General features: G+C 42.6%; 1 protein-coding gene across 1 annotated transcript in view; it reads left to right on the top strand.

The window, feature by feature from the left end:
* The window catches only part of LOC140495734 (sodium- and chloride-dependent neutral and basic amino acid transporter B(0+)-like), a 30,984-nt gene extending 18,729 nt beyond the window's left edge, over nt 1–12,255 (top strand). Inside the window, exons 10-14 of the mRNA XM_072594786.1 lie at nt 1,274–1,392; nt 5,844–5,943; nt 9,216–9,325; nt 9,430–9,600; nt 10,071–12,255. Coding sequence (XP_072450887.1) covers nt 1,274–1,392; nt 5,844–5,943; nt 9,216–9,325; nt 9,430–9,600; nt 10,071–10,196 — 626 coding nt within the window. The 3' untranslated portion in view covers nt 10,197–12,255. The remainder of the gene's footprint in view (nt 1–1,273; nt 1,393–5,843; nt 5,944–9,215; nt 9,326–9,429; nt 9,601–10,070) is intronic.
* The last annotated feature ends 3,506 nt before the right edge of the window (nt 12,256–15,761 follow it).

Genomic DNA, 15,761 nt, shown 5'->3' with positions numbered 1-15,761 from the left:
GGTTAAAACCAACGAGGTAAAAACAATAACTGCAGATGCTGGAAACCAAATACTGGATTAGTGGTGCTGGAAGAGCACAGCAGTTCAGGCAGCATCCAATGAGCAGCGAAATCGATGTTTCGGGCAAAAGCTCTTCCTGGTTAACCTGTTGGACTATAACCTGGTGTTGTGTGATTTTTAACTTTCCGAAATGAGAGGACTTTGAAGATTGGGATTAGGGTGTCTGCAACATTGTCATACACTCTACTTCACTTAAAGCCTTAGGAGAGCAATCATCTGCATGCTGGAGATATGTTAGTCTTCAGCATGGTCATTTTCTTCATTATTGGTTTACATTAATTTTAAAGATTCTTTCTACCTGATTAAGTGCAAGTTTCCTAGGAACATTTGAAATTCTATCATTTTCACCTACCATAAATACTGAAGCAAAGTGATATTCAAATATGTCTGTCATGTCCTGATTTTCATTTACTTTATTACTGTTATCTATTTCAAGAGATGCATTCCTCCTGGCAACATGTATTTCCAGACACATTCTCTACCCTATTACTCCACATTTGCCCCTGACTATTGCACCTAACCAACACATCTCTGAACACTATGGGCAATTTAGCATGGCTAACTCACCTAAGCTGCACATCTTTTGATTGTTGGAGGAAACCAGAATACCCGAAGGAAACCCGCACAGATGCGGGGAGAATGTGCAAAGTCCACACAGGCATTTGCCCAAGACTGGTTTCAAAAATGGTTTCACATTTCTCCCTTTTAAACAAAACACTGAGTTCAATCATGTTATGATCACTGTGAAATAAATATTTCACTGGCCATTAAACTCTTAACTAATTCTGGCTCATTAATTCTGGCTAATTAATCTAATATGACTCTCATTGGTTTTGAATATGTTAAGCTGTATTATGAGGGCTGTGCTGCAGTGCCCCACACTGAAGATATTCATGAAATTTTGGCTTTTTCACCGCTGTGGTATGGCATTGAGGAGCTTACTTGCAGAGTGATAAAGTTATCAACTTGTCCAAAGGTCAGTTTAAATGATTCCTGTAGTCCTGGGGTAAGGACAACTTGAGTACAAGCAAACCTTGTGATGACATTCTGTTTATAATCTTGTAAAGGCCTGACCCAGACCCCTGAATGCTTCAGAAAGTGGGCACTTAGTGAGAAGACTACATCATCACCAGGCTTTCTGCTGTAATGGTGGATTTTATTGAGCTGTGGAAATTATTAATCATTGACTGCATTTAATATTTTGTTTCTTCAGAAACAATTATAACAACCTTGCTGGACCAGTTCCCTAACTTTCTACGAACAAAACGCATTTTTGTGACATCTGGCGTGTGCTTGATATTTTTTTTCTTGGGCCTTGTATGTGTAACACAGGTATGCCTATCTTTTAATACTGTGCATTGTGTCTACATTGTGGTGCTGATTATCATTGAAATCTGCAGTTTCACAGGATTCAGGGATTAGGAAGGATCTTCTATGTTGGTTCTGTCTTTCTTTCCCAGTCATTTAAAATTGCGAAGTGATGGTATGGAACTGACTGATTTTCCCCCCTGGTTAAGATGTTGAAAGTCACCTTCTTTGCTTTAAAGCCTTAGGAGAGCAATTTTCTGGAGATACATTAGTCTTCAGCATGGTCATTTTCTTGATTACTGGCATTTTGTTTACTTAGTCTCTCCACCTGATTAAGTGCATGATTCGGAGATGCCGGTGTTGGATTGGGGTGTACAAAGTTAAAAATCACACCACACCAGGTTATAGTCCAACAGGTTTAATTGGAAGCACACTAGCTTTCGGAGCGACGCTCCTTCATCAGGTGATTGTGGAGGGCTCGATCTGTGTTACGATCGAGCCCTCCACTATCACCTGATGAAGGAGCGTCGCTCCGAAAGCTAGTGTGCTTCCAATTAAACCTGTTGGACTATAACCTGGTGTGGTGTGATTTTTAACTTTGATTAAGTGCAAGTTTCCTAGGAACATTTGAAATTCTATTGTTTTCACCTGTCGTAAATACTGAGGCAAAGTGATGTCTGTCATGTCCTTATTTTCATTTACTTTATCACTGTTACCTGTTTCAACATGTAGACCATTGTATTCATTTTAGATCCCGAGGATGTCTTTGGATATGAATTCTTTCTGTTCAAGAGTTGTCCACCTTGATAAATCTCTGTTTTAAAGTTTGTTCACCTCATTTGAAACTCACTACACTGTTAAGTGGGAGTTCAAACCGAAAATGCAAATTGAAGTATATATTCGAGGCTGAGATTTCAAAGTAGTAAGAAAGGGACTGCTCCATTAGTATAGATGCTATCCTTTGCAAGTGTTATGCAAGACCTGCCTCTACTTGATCAGCTGCCTACTGAGATTTCCTTCACAATTTCTAATTCATTTTCCCATGGCACTAAAGGCTCATTTTACTGTTCATTATGGAATTTTGCTGCATGGGAAGTATTTTCCCTTATAAGCATAGGATCTACACAAGATAAACTATTAGGCAGTGATGTCCTTCCAACTTGGAAGCACAATGGTGGGAGAAAGCACAAGTCTGTGAATTTGACCTTTAAAAATGGCCACCGCTGGCACGATTTTGGTCCAGGCTGGGCACTCTGGATTGGTGAACCTAGAATATTGCCCATTCCCAAGCTGGACTTGGTGGGAAGCTTTCCATGAGGACTCTGGCACCATACAACAAATTTAGAAACACAGATTAAAATGGAAAACATCATTCTTGCTCCCATTGTCTCACTGTCAATGCCCCACTCATGACTACACATGCCCCACCACCAACCCCTGTGGTCCTTCTTAACTCCTGTGTCACCCGAGGTGAATCCAGCCATTCCCCAGGCCCCTCATAACCCCTTTACAAAACTATGGCCCTGAGGTCAACCCCCATATTGCCACTCATACATCCTGTGCAATCTCCCGTTATCCCTCATGCCAAGATACTCTCAATGGACTCAATGTTTTTTTCAATTGTTCCCTAGCCTTGGACATTGTTATGTTGGAACAGGCCAGTCTCCATTGACAATCTCTAATTGACCTGAAGAAGGTGGTGGTGAACTGCCTTTAGCCCTTCTGACAACTGACCTCATAAGGCTTAGAAGCAGAAATTAGGCCATTCAGCCCATTGAGTCTGCTCTGCCATTCAATCATGGCTGATAAGTTTCTCAACTCCATTCTCCCACTTTCTTCCTGTAACCCAAAAATCTATTAATCTCAGTCTTAAATAGACTCAATGACCTGGCCTCCACAGCCTTCTGTGGCAATGAATTCCACAGATTCCCCACTCTCTGGCTGAAGAAGCTTCTCCTTATCTCCATTCTAAAGGGTCTTCCCTTTACTCTAAGGCTGTGCCCGAGGGTCCTCCTCTCTCCTACTAATGGAAATATCTTCCCAACATTTACTCTGTCCAGGCCATTCAGTATTCTGTATGTTTCAATTAGATTCCTCCTCATTCTTCTAAACCCCACTGAGTATAGACTCAGAGTCCTCAAACATTCCTCATACGTTGAGCTTTTCATTCCTGTGACCATTCTTGTGAACCTCCTCTGAATGCGCTCCACGGTCAGTATATCCTTCCTGAGATATGGGGCCCAAAACTGCGCACAATACTCCAAATGTGGTCTGACCATGTGGTCTTATCCACGAATTCTTTCCTTTTCTTCTCCATGGCAGTTTACTCATATCCAGCATTAATCAGGGCACATCATGACAGCAAACTAAAGTTGCTAGTCTATTGTTATATCGTTCTTTTAAAATAATTGTTTAATTCCTTTATATTAACAAACATTTGAATTCAGCAATCCAGTGGGACTGTCATGCCCTAATGTAGGGAAAGTTTCGTGAATGAGTCAGCATCAGTTTGCTAATACCAATTCTGCAATTAATTACAGAGTGTGCCTTTTCATTTTAGATTAGATTCCTTACAGTGTGGAAACAGGCCCTTCGGCCCAACAAGTCCACACTGACCCTCCAAAGGGGAGCAACCCACCCAGACCCATTCCCCTACATTTACCCCTTCACCTAATGCAACAGGCAATTTAGCATGGCTAATTCACCTAACCTGCAAATTTTTTTTGGACTGCAGGAGGAAACCCACGCAGACAATGTGCAAACTCCATACAGACAGTTGCCTGAGGCGGGAATTGAACCCGGGTCTCAGGTGCCGTGAGGTAGCAGTGCTAACCACTGTGCCACAGAACTCTTTATTCCCTCGTGGCTGAAAAATGTGTCTATCTCAGCCTTAATGACCCAGTCTCTGGAGTCAAGAATTTTACAGATTCACTACACTCGGAGAAAAGAAATTCCTCCTGATCTCTGCCTTAACTGTATGATTCCGAATTCTGAGGTTCACATTCTAGACTGCTTCACCCTGAATATATGACAGCAGATATTTCAAGTAAAGTCTTTTGAGAGTGAGGAGGTCGATAACAGGGGGCCAGAAAATATTTCTTTCCTGAGGAGAATGGGATGCACAATCCACTTCAGAGGATAGTTGATGTGTTACTGAGGTATAGGCCGCATATCAGCCCTGACTGAGTAAGAATGACAGGTTCCCTTTGTAAGTCACTTGACAGTACAGAACCTAAGTATTGCTGAGTCATAGCACTAAAGGGTGCCTTCTCTCTCCCAAAGATCTCCTGAGGCTAGATTCAAAACAGCATGTTACCTCTTCAACAGGGAGAAAATGTGAAACATATCTCTGGTCCCCTTTCACCTGCTGTGCTAACCCATTGATTATGCTGAATTAGTGCAACTCCAACAACAGTTAAGAGACTTACAACCCAGGATAAAGGAGGCTGTTGGTCTGGCACCACATGCAACACTTTGAACTTTCCCTCCCACAAAGCCAGCAGGTGCACAACAACATTGCCACCTGCCATTTCCCTCCAGTCACACACCTCCATCCTGGTTTGGTGTCATTTTCTTCCTGTAACTGGGGCCAAAGTCTTCCTAACAGCACTGCAGGGATCCTTACCTTCCAATGAATGTGGTGATTCAAGGAAACAGATCACCACCAGCTTTGCTGGTACAATTAATGTTGAACAATAGATGCCAGCCCAGCTAGCAATGCTCGCAGCCTATGAATAAATAAATAACTCTATTTGTAATACTCAGATGAATCTCTCCATCCAATTACGGATATTGGATAGGTTTGCAGAGTCAGTGAGAGATCTACCAGCAGTGAAAATTTGACAGCACCACCTTCAGATGTGAATACTCCTAATGTAGATAGGAGAGAGCAGTGACTCTATGATGATAGGAGAGATGGAAAGGGACTGATTATGGGATAGAACCATTCCCCACCTCAACCTACTCTGCTGCCTCAGAGCTGCCTCCCTTTCTTGACCTTATTTCAGTCTCAACTGGAGACCTCATAATACAGAACGTTCTGCATAATGACCTCATTAGATGTTTTTGTAGGCATAAGAGACTAATCTCTGGACAGGCAGGAGTGATGCTGCTTGGCTTGTTGCGTCCTTCCAGCCTCCTGCCTGTCTACTTTGGACTCCAGCATCTGCAGTTTCTTTGTCTCTAATCTCTGCGCCTTCCAATCCGACCTGAATGATAATGGCCTGGAGGTGAAACCATGACAGAAGAGCAACACAGCAGCTGGTCATATGGTATTGTAGGTCTGCCCACCAGGCTGTTCCCCACCCCCATGGAAACAAAAAACGATCTGATATCTCAGAAACCATTTTGGACTAGCTGGTTTGTGGTTGAGAAAAATGTAGTTTTGTCACAGCCAACGAAAGCTTTTATTTTGAATAGCGGAGTATTACAGTTTCTTCATGCTGACTATTTTCTAATATTTGTTGTATTTTCAGGCTGGGATTTACTGGATCAATTTAATTGACCACTTCTGCGCTGGATGGGGAATTCTCGTTGCTGCGATTGCAGAACTTGCTGGAATAAGTTGGATTTATGGTAAGTACAGCAGGGACAGCACCAAAATGAAATGAAATGAAATGGTTGTATTTTGATAATAATACTCCTGTGGGTTCTTGCCTCTTCATCCTGGTGTTGTGTGATTTTTAACTTTGTCCACCCCAGTCCAATACTGGCACCTCCACATCACGGCTCTTAAGAAGCGACAAGGTGAATCATATAATGAGAACAAAAAGTGCTGGAGATCACAGCGGGTCAGGCAGCTTTCATGGAGAGAGAACAAGCTAACGTTTCGAGTCGAGATGACCTTTCACTAGAGCTGACGTAAAGGATGGTGGGGGCAGCATTGATGCAATAGTGGGAGGGTGGGGGTGTAGGAGTGCTGGGGGAGAAAAGGTGTTGATGGTTCAGATTAAAATTTGGAAATGTGAAAATGGCAGAACGAAGATGTGTCTAACTGCCAGACTGGAAGGAACCCTGGGGTGGGGGGAGGGGAGAGAGGTCATGGTGACAGAGAATGTAACAAGCAACGCTAAAGGAAAGGGAAGGAATGGGTTTACGGTTTGAAAGTGTTGAACTCAGTGTTGAGCCCAAAAGGTTGTAAACTGCTCAGTTTGAAGACGAGATGTTGCTCCTCCCATTTTCACTGGAGTATTGCCGCGTGCCAAGGACAGACAAGTGGGCACGTGAGCAGGACGCTTTGTTAAGATGACCAGCTACGGGAAGGTCAGGGTCATGCTTGTGCACAGATCGGAGGTGTTCTGCAAAGTGATTACCCAGTCTGCATTTGGTTTCTCCAATGCAGAGTAGGCTACATTGGGCGCAGTGAATATAATGCACAAGGTTGGAGGATGACTAATGCGTTCTGGAGGGAACAATCCCTGCAAAATGCAGACACAGGAAGTGTGGGGAAGATGTGTTCGGTTTTGGAATTCTGCTGGAGATGTCTGAAATGGCAGCGAATGATCCTTTGAAGGCGGAAGTTGGTAGGATGAAAAGTGAAGATTAGAGAGACCCGATCACGGTGTTGTGAGTGACAGGAAAGGGCAGGGACAGAGTCACGGGTAATAGGTCAGATATGGGTGAGGGCCCTGTCAACCACAGTGGGTGGGAAACCCCGGTTATGAAAGAAGGAAGCCATGACAGCAGCACTGTTTTGGAAGGTGGCATAATTTAAAGCTGTTGTAGAGATAATCCTTCACAGATGACTAGCTAGTCCAGTGTTCCTATTCCCTGTCAAATCTTTCCCCACTTGGGACATTATGACTTAGACGATATCTGCTGCATACTTTGTTTGAAAAACTCGCCTTTCTCTTGTTGGGTTACAGTTGGTTAGTTATTGGGTTTAATTGTGGAGCAACCACTTTTCAGCTCGTTACACTTTGGAGGTTGTTCAAACATCTTCATCATGAGTTTGCCACTTGCCTCAGTCAGTTATTAATTTCTCCCAAATGGAGAGCCAAGTGGAACCACAAGCCAGTCTCTGCTGTAGCATGTCCATGAGGATTGTAAAATCCACTTGCTACCTTCCAGGTATGATACAACACTGTCCACCTTGCCCCATTCTGACAGCGGAGGCCTCCCTATCTCAGCACAGATCAAAAGTGCAAACTTTTCTTTGAAGGGTTCCTCAGGATTTGCATGAACCTTTCACTTTCACGGGGACAGGGAACAACTCTGAAAAGCCAGTAATCCCTTCTCTGAATTTACCTCAGTCAGAGGTGGGCATGGTGGGGCATCTTCACTGGACAGCAGGCAAAAAGTTTAGTTTCTTGAGGCAAGCCGAAGGTGTGTTGAGAAGTTCTCAGAACATTTGAGCAAGACCCCTCTTTTGCACTCATCAACATTTGTCATGCATATTCATTAAGATCCCAGCTGCAAGACTGATATTCATGGGTACGATTTTGTTAGTCAGAAATGTGAGCCACGTGGATTTACAAACCCGACTATAGGATGCAGAGTTGGTGGGGTAGACTGTTTCTGCCAGGCTCTGTTGAGGAACTTGACTCCTTTGTGTTACAAGCTGTTTCTTTACCGAAACGCTCAGTGTCGGGGGTGAAGCCTCTCCGTGCTGATCAGTTCATGAGAAGCCGCAGCAACGTGTGTGTCTGGCTTCTTGTTGCTAAACACCGTATGGTGTAAGAAGGAGACTAGATCAGCAACCCTACCCAAGTGAGGCCACCCCATTGGCTGATGCCAGTAAACCTGACTGAGCTTGGCAGACAGGCCAAAACTCAGAAGGTGAGCTGAACCTCAGAAGACCATCCTTTGCGGTTGTGTACTTTACTCAGGCAAGGCTTTAGTGAAAAGCTAACAGCTGTGTACATTTTCCTCATTGTGGTTAAATATCAGTGAGCCAATGGTGTGATATGCTGAACGTTGCAGCTCCTCTTATGTTTTAAGCCTGGCAGATGTATGAGAAGTGATACCCCTGTGGTACCTGGAGCGCTAAATGCGGAGCAACAGTCCTCTGCAATGGCAACTTTCTAATGCTCATTCATCCTGACTGGAGCTTGAGGCATTGGTTGGCACTGTGGAGTTTTCATCCCCTTGTGGCACAGGGCCCAGACTCTCCTAAACCATCCGAGTGTGCTGATTTCATTTTTTAAATTCCTTCATGGGATGAGGACATCACTGGCTAGACCAGTATTTATTGCCCACCCCTAATTGCCCATGGGGCAGATCAGACCCAACTACATTGATGCGGATCTGGAGTCATATGCAGGCCAGACCAGGTAAGGGTGGCAGCTTCCTTCCCTAAAAGACATTAGTGAACCAGATTGGTTTCTTGGACAATTGACAATGGTTTCCTAGTCTTCCTCTGACTCTTAATTGCAGATTTCCTTTATTGAATCCAAATTCCACCATCTGCTGGGGCGGGATTCGAAGCCGGGTCCTCAGAACATTGCCTGAGTCTCTGGAATAAAAGTACAGAGATAATACCACTAGTCCTGCACAAACACCTGTGTCTTCATCAGTAAGAATGGGGTTTTTGTTGTCATCACTAGGGGAAAGCCATTTCCTTATTTTGGGACAGCCTTTGGCAGTGCGTCTAGGGAGGTGTCGTTAATGCATGGCACTGTTTGTTCGCTCGATCTCTGACATTGTCAGGAGTGTGTGCATGCGTGAGCTGAGGATGAGAGATGTTCCTGGGTGACCAGGAGTTACATGCTGTGTACCTCCTAATCCACCCTCTTGTACTAAACCTGTTCATTAGTGCCAGTATGTGATGAACATCAACAGTATATAAGCTGCCCTGAAGACAGGACAGAGTGAATGATGGTATCTGTCTGCTTCCTTGTTGTTCACAGGGATAAACAGATTCATCAAGGACATTGAGATGATGATTGGGGAAAAGAATTGGGTCTTCTGGCTGTGGTGGAGAGCCTGCTGGTTTTTTATCACCCCATGTTTGTTGATGGTAAGCAAATATTGCATCTTTTAATGAATAAAAATGAAATTATCAAACTGCAGGTAGTCTTTCATTGTGATATTGATCTGGTTTTGTGAATTCCTTTTATCCAGGCCATCTTAATCTGGTCCTTAGTGACATTTGTACCACCAACTTATGGAAAAATAGAATACCCTGTTTGGGCGACAGCACTTGGCTGGTGTATGATCATCTTCATTATTTTGTGGATCCCCGTTGTCGCCATTGTGAAAATTGTCCAAAGCAAGGGCTCCAATTTATGGCAGGTAAGAAAATATGTTGATCTATTCCTCCATTGCTCACTCTATTCTGTTGAGCAATTTTCTCTCTGTTTCCTCCATTATCATCAACACAGCATTTGGTCAAGATGTGCCTGGGTGTGATGCTCTTCAGCAGGTCAGTATGGGCTCAACGGGCAGAATGGTCTCTTTCTGAGCTGTAGGGATTATATGTTTTTTCTCTCAACGTTAAGGGCACAATATAAATAGACTAATGTTGTGATTAATAGGAAAGGCAGATGGTGCTGGATGGAAATAAGCAACACATTGTCAACAGGCCTTTTGATAATGCATTGGAATAAAACTGCAGTAATCAAGGAACTTTATAGCATAAGAAACAATGCAAAGGCAATTCATCCAATCATGTCTGTTCTACCATTGACCATGGCTGTTTTGTAATTCAATGTAATCCCTTCACTTGGTTCCATGTACCTAATTTAAACATTTTCTTTCCACAGAAAATTGTTGCAGCTTCCAAGCCAACTCCAGACTGGGGCCCGTACTTGAAACAACACAGGGGAGAAAGATATGACACGAATAGGGACTCAACACAAACTGGCATTCCTGAGATGGCAAAAATGTAAGGAACATTTTCAGTTCCATTGACACACCACTCAAGTTAAATTTAAAAATGCATAATGCCTCTGGAATTTTGCCAGCATGGATCGCTTAGTAGGAATTTGGACTTCCGTTTCAATAGCAAATCATATGGAGCAGATGGCTGAATTCCCTTTAAGGACTCCAGTGAACAAGGCTCTGCATTTGAAGTATGCATTCATAAAATTGCCCTTTTTACCATTTCACTCAAAATATGTTGGCCAGATTTTCTGATGACCAGATGGTCATTTCTGTAGCATGGATGGGATTTGCTCAGGGGGACCCTGAGGTAGCACTCTCAAGGGACATTGAATATTCTGATGGATGATTTTCCAATGCATGGACCACTCCAAAGATGTCCATTAAATCAGAGAATTCAGAGACTATCACTGCTGTTAAGTAAGTGGTCACCCCAAAGTGTTAGAGACAGACAGACAGACACACAAACACACACGTGTGCTCGCACACACACAAACACACACCCCTTCTGTTAGACTGGGGTAGAACAAATACCAATTTGACTGTGATTGTCAATCCTTGGAAAATCCAACTCTGTCTATAGCAATACTTAAGGAGGAATGAGGAAGTTTAAACAAAGACTAAGGCTTTTTTAAGTCTGAGTGAAGTAAACTAGATTTATTTTTTTCCCAAAAGTACTTCCTTTCCTTCTTCCAATTCTGATAGAAAGAGTGGTGATTTATTGATGGAATACCAGTCTCTGTGGAGTTAATTCAGGAAGCAATTATTATTATTTCTTTCTTGTACTCCAAACAATAATCTGCTAGGTACACAAATACAAATTGTGTAATTATCTCAAATTACAGGCCAGAATTATTCACTAGTAGCCTACACATGCCGAAGGGATCAGTTTGGTGTTTCACGTAAAATTAAATACATCCCATAAATACTTTGCTTGTAAGTTTTTGGCATTCTTTTTCGATGAGGAAGAATCCACCTTCTTTTAATCATAGTTAAGGAGTTGTCATAATATCAATGGACTGCTCTGAGATACAAGAAGTATTTGCAGTTCCCTGCAGTTGAAAGCTTGGTCAAACGCCAACCCAATGCATCAGACGAAGAAAAGCACAGTTTGATTTCTTCAGTCACTGTCACACAATGCAGCGGTGCTTGCTGTGTTAACATATCTAATCCACAGTTACAATTCAACTGAACGAACATCCAAATATCAGAGTCCGTCATATACAGATTAGGAACAGGTATGGGCTATTTGATCCCTTCAACCTACACTACCAATCGATAAGACCATCTGATTGTTGCCTGAACTGCACTTTCCTGTCTACCTCTGGTGCCACATGACACCCTTGGTTCTTGACAATTCATCTACCTCTGCCTTAGAAATATTTAGTGAGCCTGCTTCCACTACTCTCTGGGGAAGAACATTTCACAGCCTCACAACCCTCTCTGAGGGAAAGACATTTTCTAAATGCCCATCTTACATCAGAGGCTGCTTATTTTTGAACTGTATCCTCAAATTGTAGTCTCCCCCACAAGGGAAACATCCTTTCTCAAGGGTGAATTAAAAAGATCTCCTCTTCATTGTCCCCTCAGGATCTTATGTTTCAATAAGATCCCCTCTCCTTCTTCTAAGCTTCAATGGATACAGGCCCAAACTACAGTATCCAACTTGTCAACATAAGCTCGCTTCCTGATTACAGAATACTCAAAATATTCAAAGTAAGAATGGATATTAATTAAGAAACTACAAATTCCTGCAAAATGATTTAATAACACAGGTCAAAGCAAGTTGCAGTCGAGTTGTGGTGATCAGAGAAGTGAAATTAGTTTAGGTTCTGTAGCATAGAACAAGGACTGACAACATGGGCATTATGGCTGCCAATGATTCTGTAATTTCCCATGGAGGTATGGGCAACTAACCATATTATTAATTGTGACCTTCAAAAATGTGCTACTAAGGTAAGGCTCAAGGAAAGAATAAAGAATGACATCGACCTGTTGGGTTGAAGACTGTGTTTCTGTGTTAGAATCTATTACATTTATAAAATAAAATAACTTTAACTCACTGAAGATTTCTTTCTCTGTGTTTGTTTCCTATGAATTAATGGGTAGGACTTTCACACCACTTTAGCCAATCCGTATTCTGGGTAATCAGCGCAATGTGATCGCAGTTTATGAAGGCCGAGTGTCAGAGGTCAATTGGTACCCTGATAGGTAGGCACTAGGCCCTTGGACCTGATGAGGCCTCCTGGCCATGGACTGGGCATCAATGCTTCTTCCACCATCACCATCTACATGGCGACAGTTGTTGCAGGCTGTCCTATGGGAGCGATGGCAGGGTGGTTGGCATTCCTTTACCTACAGTTTCCCGGCTGCTGAGTATCTATATCAATGCAAATGTTTTAAAAACTGCAGAGCGAGTACTGCTCAAGGTAATGGCAGCTCTCCTTCTCTCCCTCTCTCTCTCTACCCAAAGTGCTCCTTCCAAACTGTCCCTCCAGCTTCAAGCACTGCCTGAGTTCACCATGAGATGATTAATAAACCAATCCAAGGAACATCATTGCAGAGGCCCCACTTTAACTCATAGTACAGGATTATGACCATTAGTTGACCTCACAATCAAGCTTCCAACCCATTGAATGTCATAGAATCCCTACAGTGTGGAAACAGGCCATTTGGCCCAACAAGTCCACACTGACCCTCCCAAGACCATCCCAGCCAGACACATTTCTACCCTTTTATCCTATACTGACCCCTGACTAATGTACCTAACCCACACATCCCTGAACACTATAGGCAATTTAGCATGGCCAACTGACTTAACCTGCGCATCTTTAGATTGGATTTGAACCTATTTAGTCAAAGTGTCAGATTCCTCCTTCACTTTGAAATCTGAAGCCAGTTCAATCCCACTTTTTACTCATCCTAAACTCCGTGATGTGGAGGTAGTGGTGTTGGACTGAGCTGGATATTGTCAGAAGTCACATGACACTGGGTTATGGTCCAACAAAATTATTTGAAATCACAGGCTTTCAAGGTGCTGCTTCTTCATCAGGTGACAAAGGAGCAGCGCTCCGAAAGTTTGATATTTCAAATAAACCTGTTGGACAATAACACGTGGTGTGACTTCTGATGTTATCCTCAGATCCAATTTCAACCTTCCTTTTTGAGTTTTGATCTGCCCAAAATCAATTAAAGGGTTTACCACCTCCTTTACCTTTTTTGTTTGAACATTACTTCACCATGAAATGACTTTAATCCGTAGAAGGATGGGTTAGTAAATTTGTGGATGACACTAAGGTCGGTACAGTTGTAGATAATGCCGAAGGATGTTGCAGGTTACAGAGGGACATAGAAAAGGCTGAGAGGTGGCAAATGGAGTTTAATGCGGATAAGTGTGAGGTGATTCACTTTGGAAGGAGTAACAGGAATAAACAGTACTGGGCTAATGGTAAGATTCTTGGTGGTATAGGTGAGCAGAGAGATCTCGGTGTCCATGTACATAGATCCCTGAAAGTTACCAGCCAGGTTGATATGGTTGTTAAGAAAGCATACAGTGTGTTAGTTTTTATTGGCAAAGGGATTGCATTCTGGAGCCATGAGGTCATGCTGCAGCTGTACAAAACTCTGGTGCAGCCACACTTAGAGTATTGCTACTGTTCTGGTCATCGCGTTATAGGAAGGATGTGAAAGCTTTGGAAAGGGTTCTGAGGTGATTTACTATGATGTTGCCTGTTCTGGAGAGAAGGTCCTACGAGGAAAGGCTGAGGGACTTGAGGCTTTTTTTATTAGAAGAAGGTTGAGAGGTGACTTAACTGAGACATATAAGATAATCAGAGGGTCAGATAGGTTGGACAGTGAGAGCCTTTTTCCTCAGAGGGTGATGACTAGCACAAGGGGATGTAGTTTTAAATTAAGGGGTGATAGATATAGGACAGATGTCACAGGTAGTTTCTTTACCTTGAGAGTAGTAGAGGTGTGGAATGCTCTGTCTGCAGCAGGAGTAGACTCGCTAATTTTAAGTTAAAAATCACACAACACCAGATTACAGTCCAACAGGTTTATTTGGAAGCACTAGCTTTCGGAGCGCTGCTCCTTCATTAGATGATTCATCAGGTTGACAATCATCTGATGAAGGGGCAGCACTCTGAAAACTCGTGCTTCCAAATGACTGTAACCTGGTGTTGCATGATTTTTAACTTTGTACACCCCAGTCCAACACTGGCATCTTCAAATCATGACGCTAATCTTAAAGTCATTTAAATGGTCATCAGATAAATATATGGATGAGAATGGAATAGTGTAGCTTAGATGGGCTCCAGATTGGTTTTCACAGGTGGGCTGAAGGGCCTGGACTGCGCTGTAATGTTCTATGTTCTATAAATCAGTTGCTCAGCCACATTGATCAACAAAACATCAAATCAGTTACCAGGATTATTTTGACTTTCCTCTATAAGTGCGTTTGTAATTTATGAGTAAGAAACTGGGTGTTTGCGAACTATTAACAACGATGGAATACATAGAGATATCCAATACATTGTCATCCAACTCAATCGGGAAGAAAGGTCATCAGCTGAACGCAATTCTCACTTACCTGTCTTATAAAGAATGCAAACACATTCAGATTCACCTACAAAACTGCTCAGTCATCCTCGTGAGGCATTTTGAATAAATGAAGACCAGAAATACAGACAACAAATCATTTCATTTGAGTAGTGTGAGTGGGGATGGGGTTAGGAAGATGCATTAAGCACCTCAGAAATGGTTTCGCCTAACCATGACTGCACCACGAACACCACATTTTACTTACCACAGAGATTCACTTTTTTTAAAATACTCAGCTAAAATGATTTCAGAATACAGGAATTTCTTCCTTTTTACTAAATATCAAAAAGAATCTCAATCAAATTTGAGATGTGGTCATATTTAGAAAGACAATATGGGCAATTGTGCCCATTATCTAAGTGTGGAGGTGAATACATTAGGTGGTAATTCATTCATCATCCCTGCTAGTGTGAGCTAATTTCTTGTTTTACGCAACAGACAGCTCACTAAGAGCTGAGAGGAGTGTAAGGGTGTGTATCTTGCCCTTATCAGAGGCCTTGACACAGCAGAAGCTGCTGGCCAATCAGAGGCCAACATTCTGTAGATTCCCCCAGTTGAGGCCTACTCCTCAAGGTTATCCAGCAGTAGGAAGCTAAGTATTGTTTTTCCTTTCATCTTTCAAGAGAAACCGACTGAATATTTTGTTATTCATTCATGGGATGCAGGTATCACTGTCTGGGCCAATATTTACTGTCCATCCCTAACTGGCCAAAGGGCAATTAAGAGTCAACCACACTGACTTGGGTATGGCGTCACATATAGGCCAGACTAGGTAAAGATGGCAGATTTAAAATTGAAAGAACTGCAGATGCTGTAAATCAGAAATAAAAATCGAGATTGCTGGAACAGCTCAGCAAGTCTGGCAACATCTGTGGAGGGAATCAGTATTAACATTTCGGGTCAAGTGACCCATTTCAGAAGATTTCCTTCTCTAAAAGGACATTAGTAAATCAGATGGGTTTTTCCGACAA

The sequence above is a fragment of the Chiloscyllium punctatum genome, chromosome 25 (assembly GCF_047496795.1).
Source record: "Chiloscyllium punctatum isolate Juve2018m chromosome 25, sChiPun1.3, whole genome shotgun sequence".
NCBI classification, from domain to species: domain Eukaryota; kingdom Metazoa; phylum Chordata; class Chondrichthyes; order Orectolobiformes; family Hemiscylliidae; genus Chiloscyllium; species Chiloscyllium punctatum.
The sequence above is the reverse complement of the archived record's forward strand: the minus strand, read 5'-3'. Positions and strand labels throughout refer to the sequence as shown.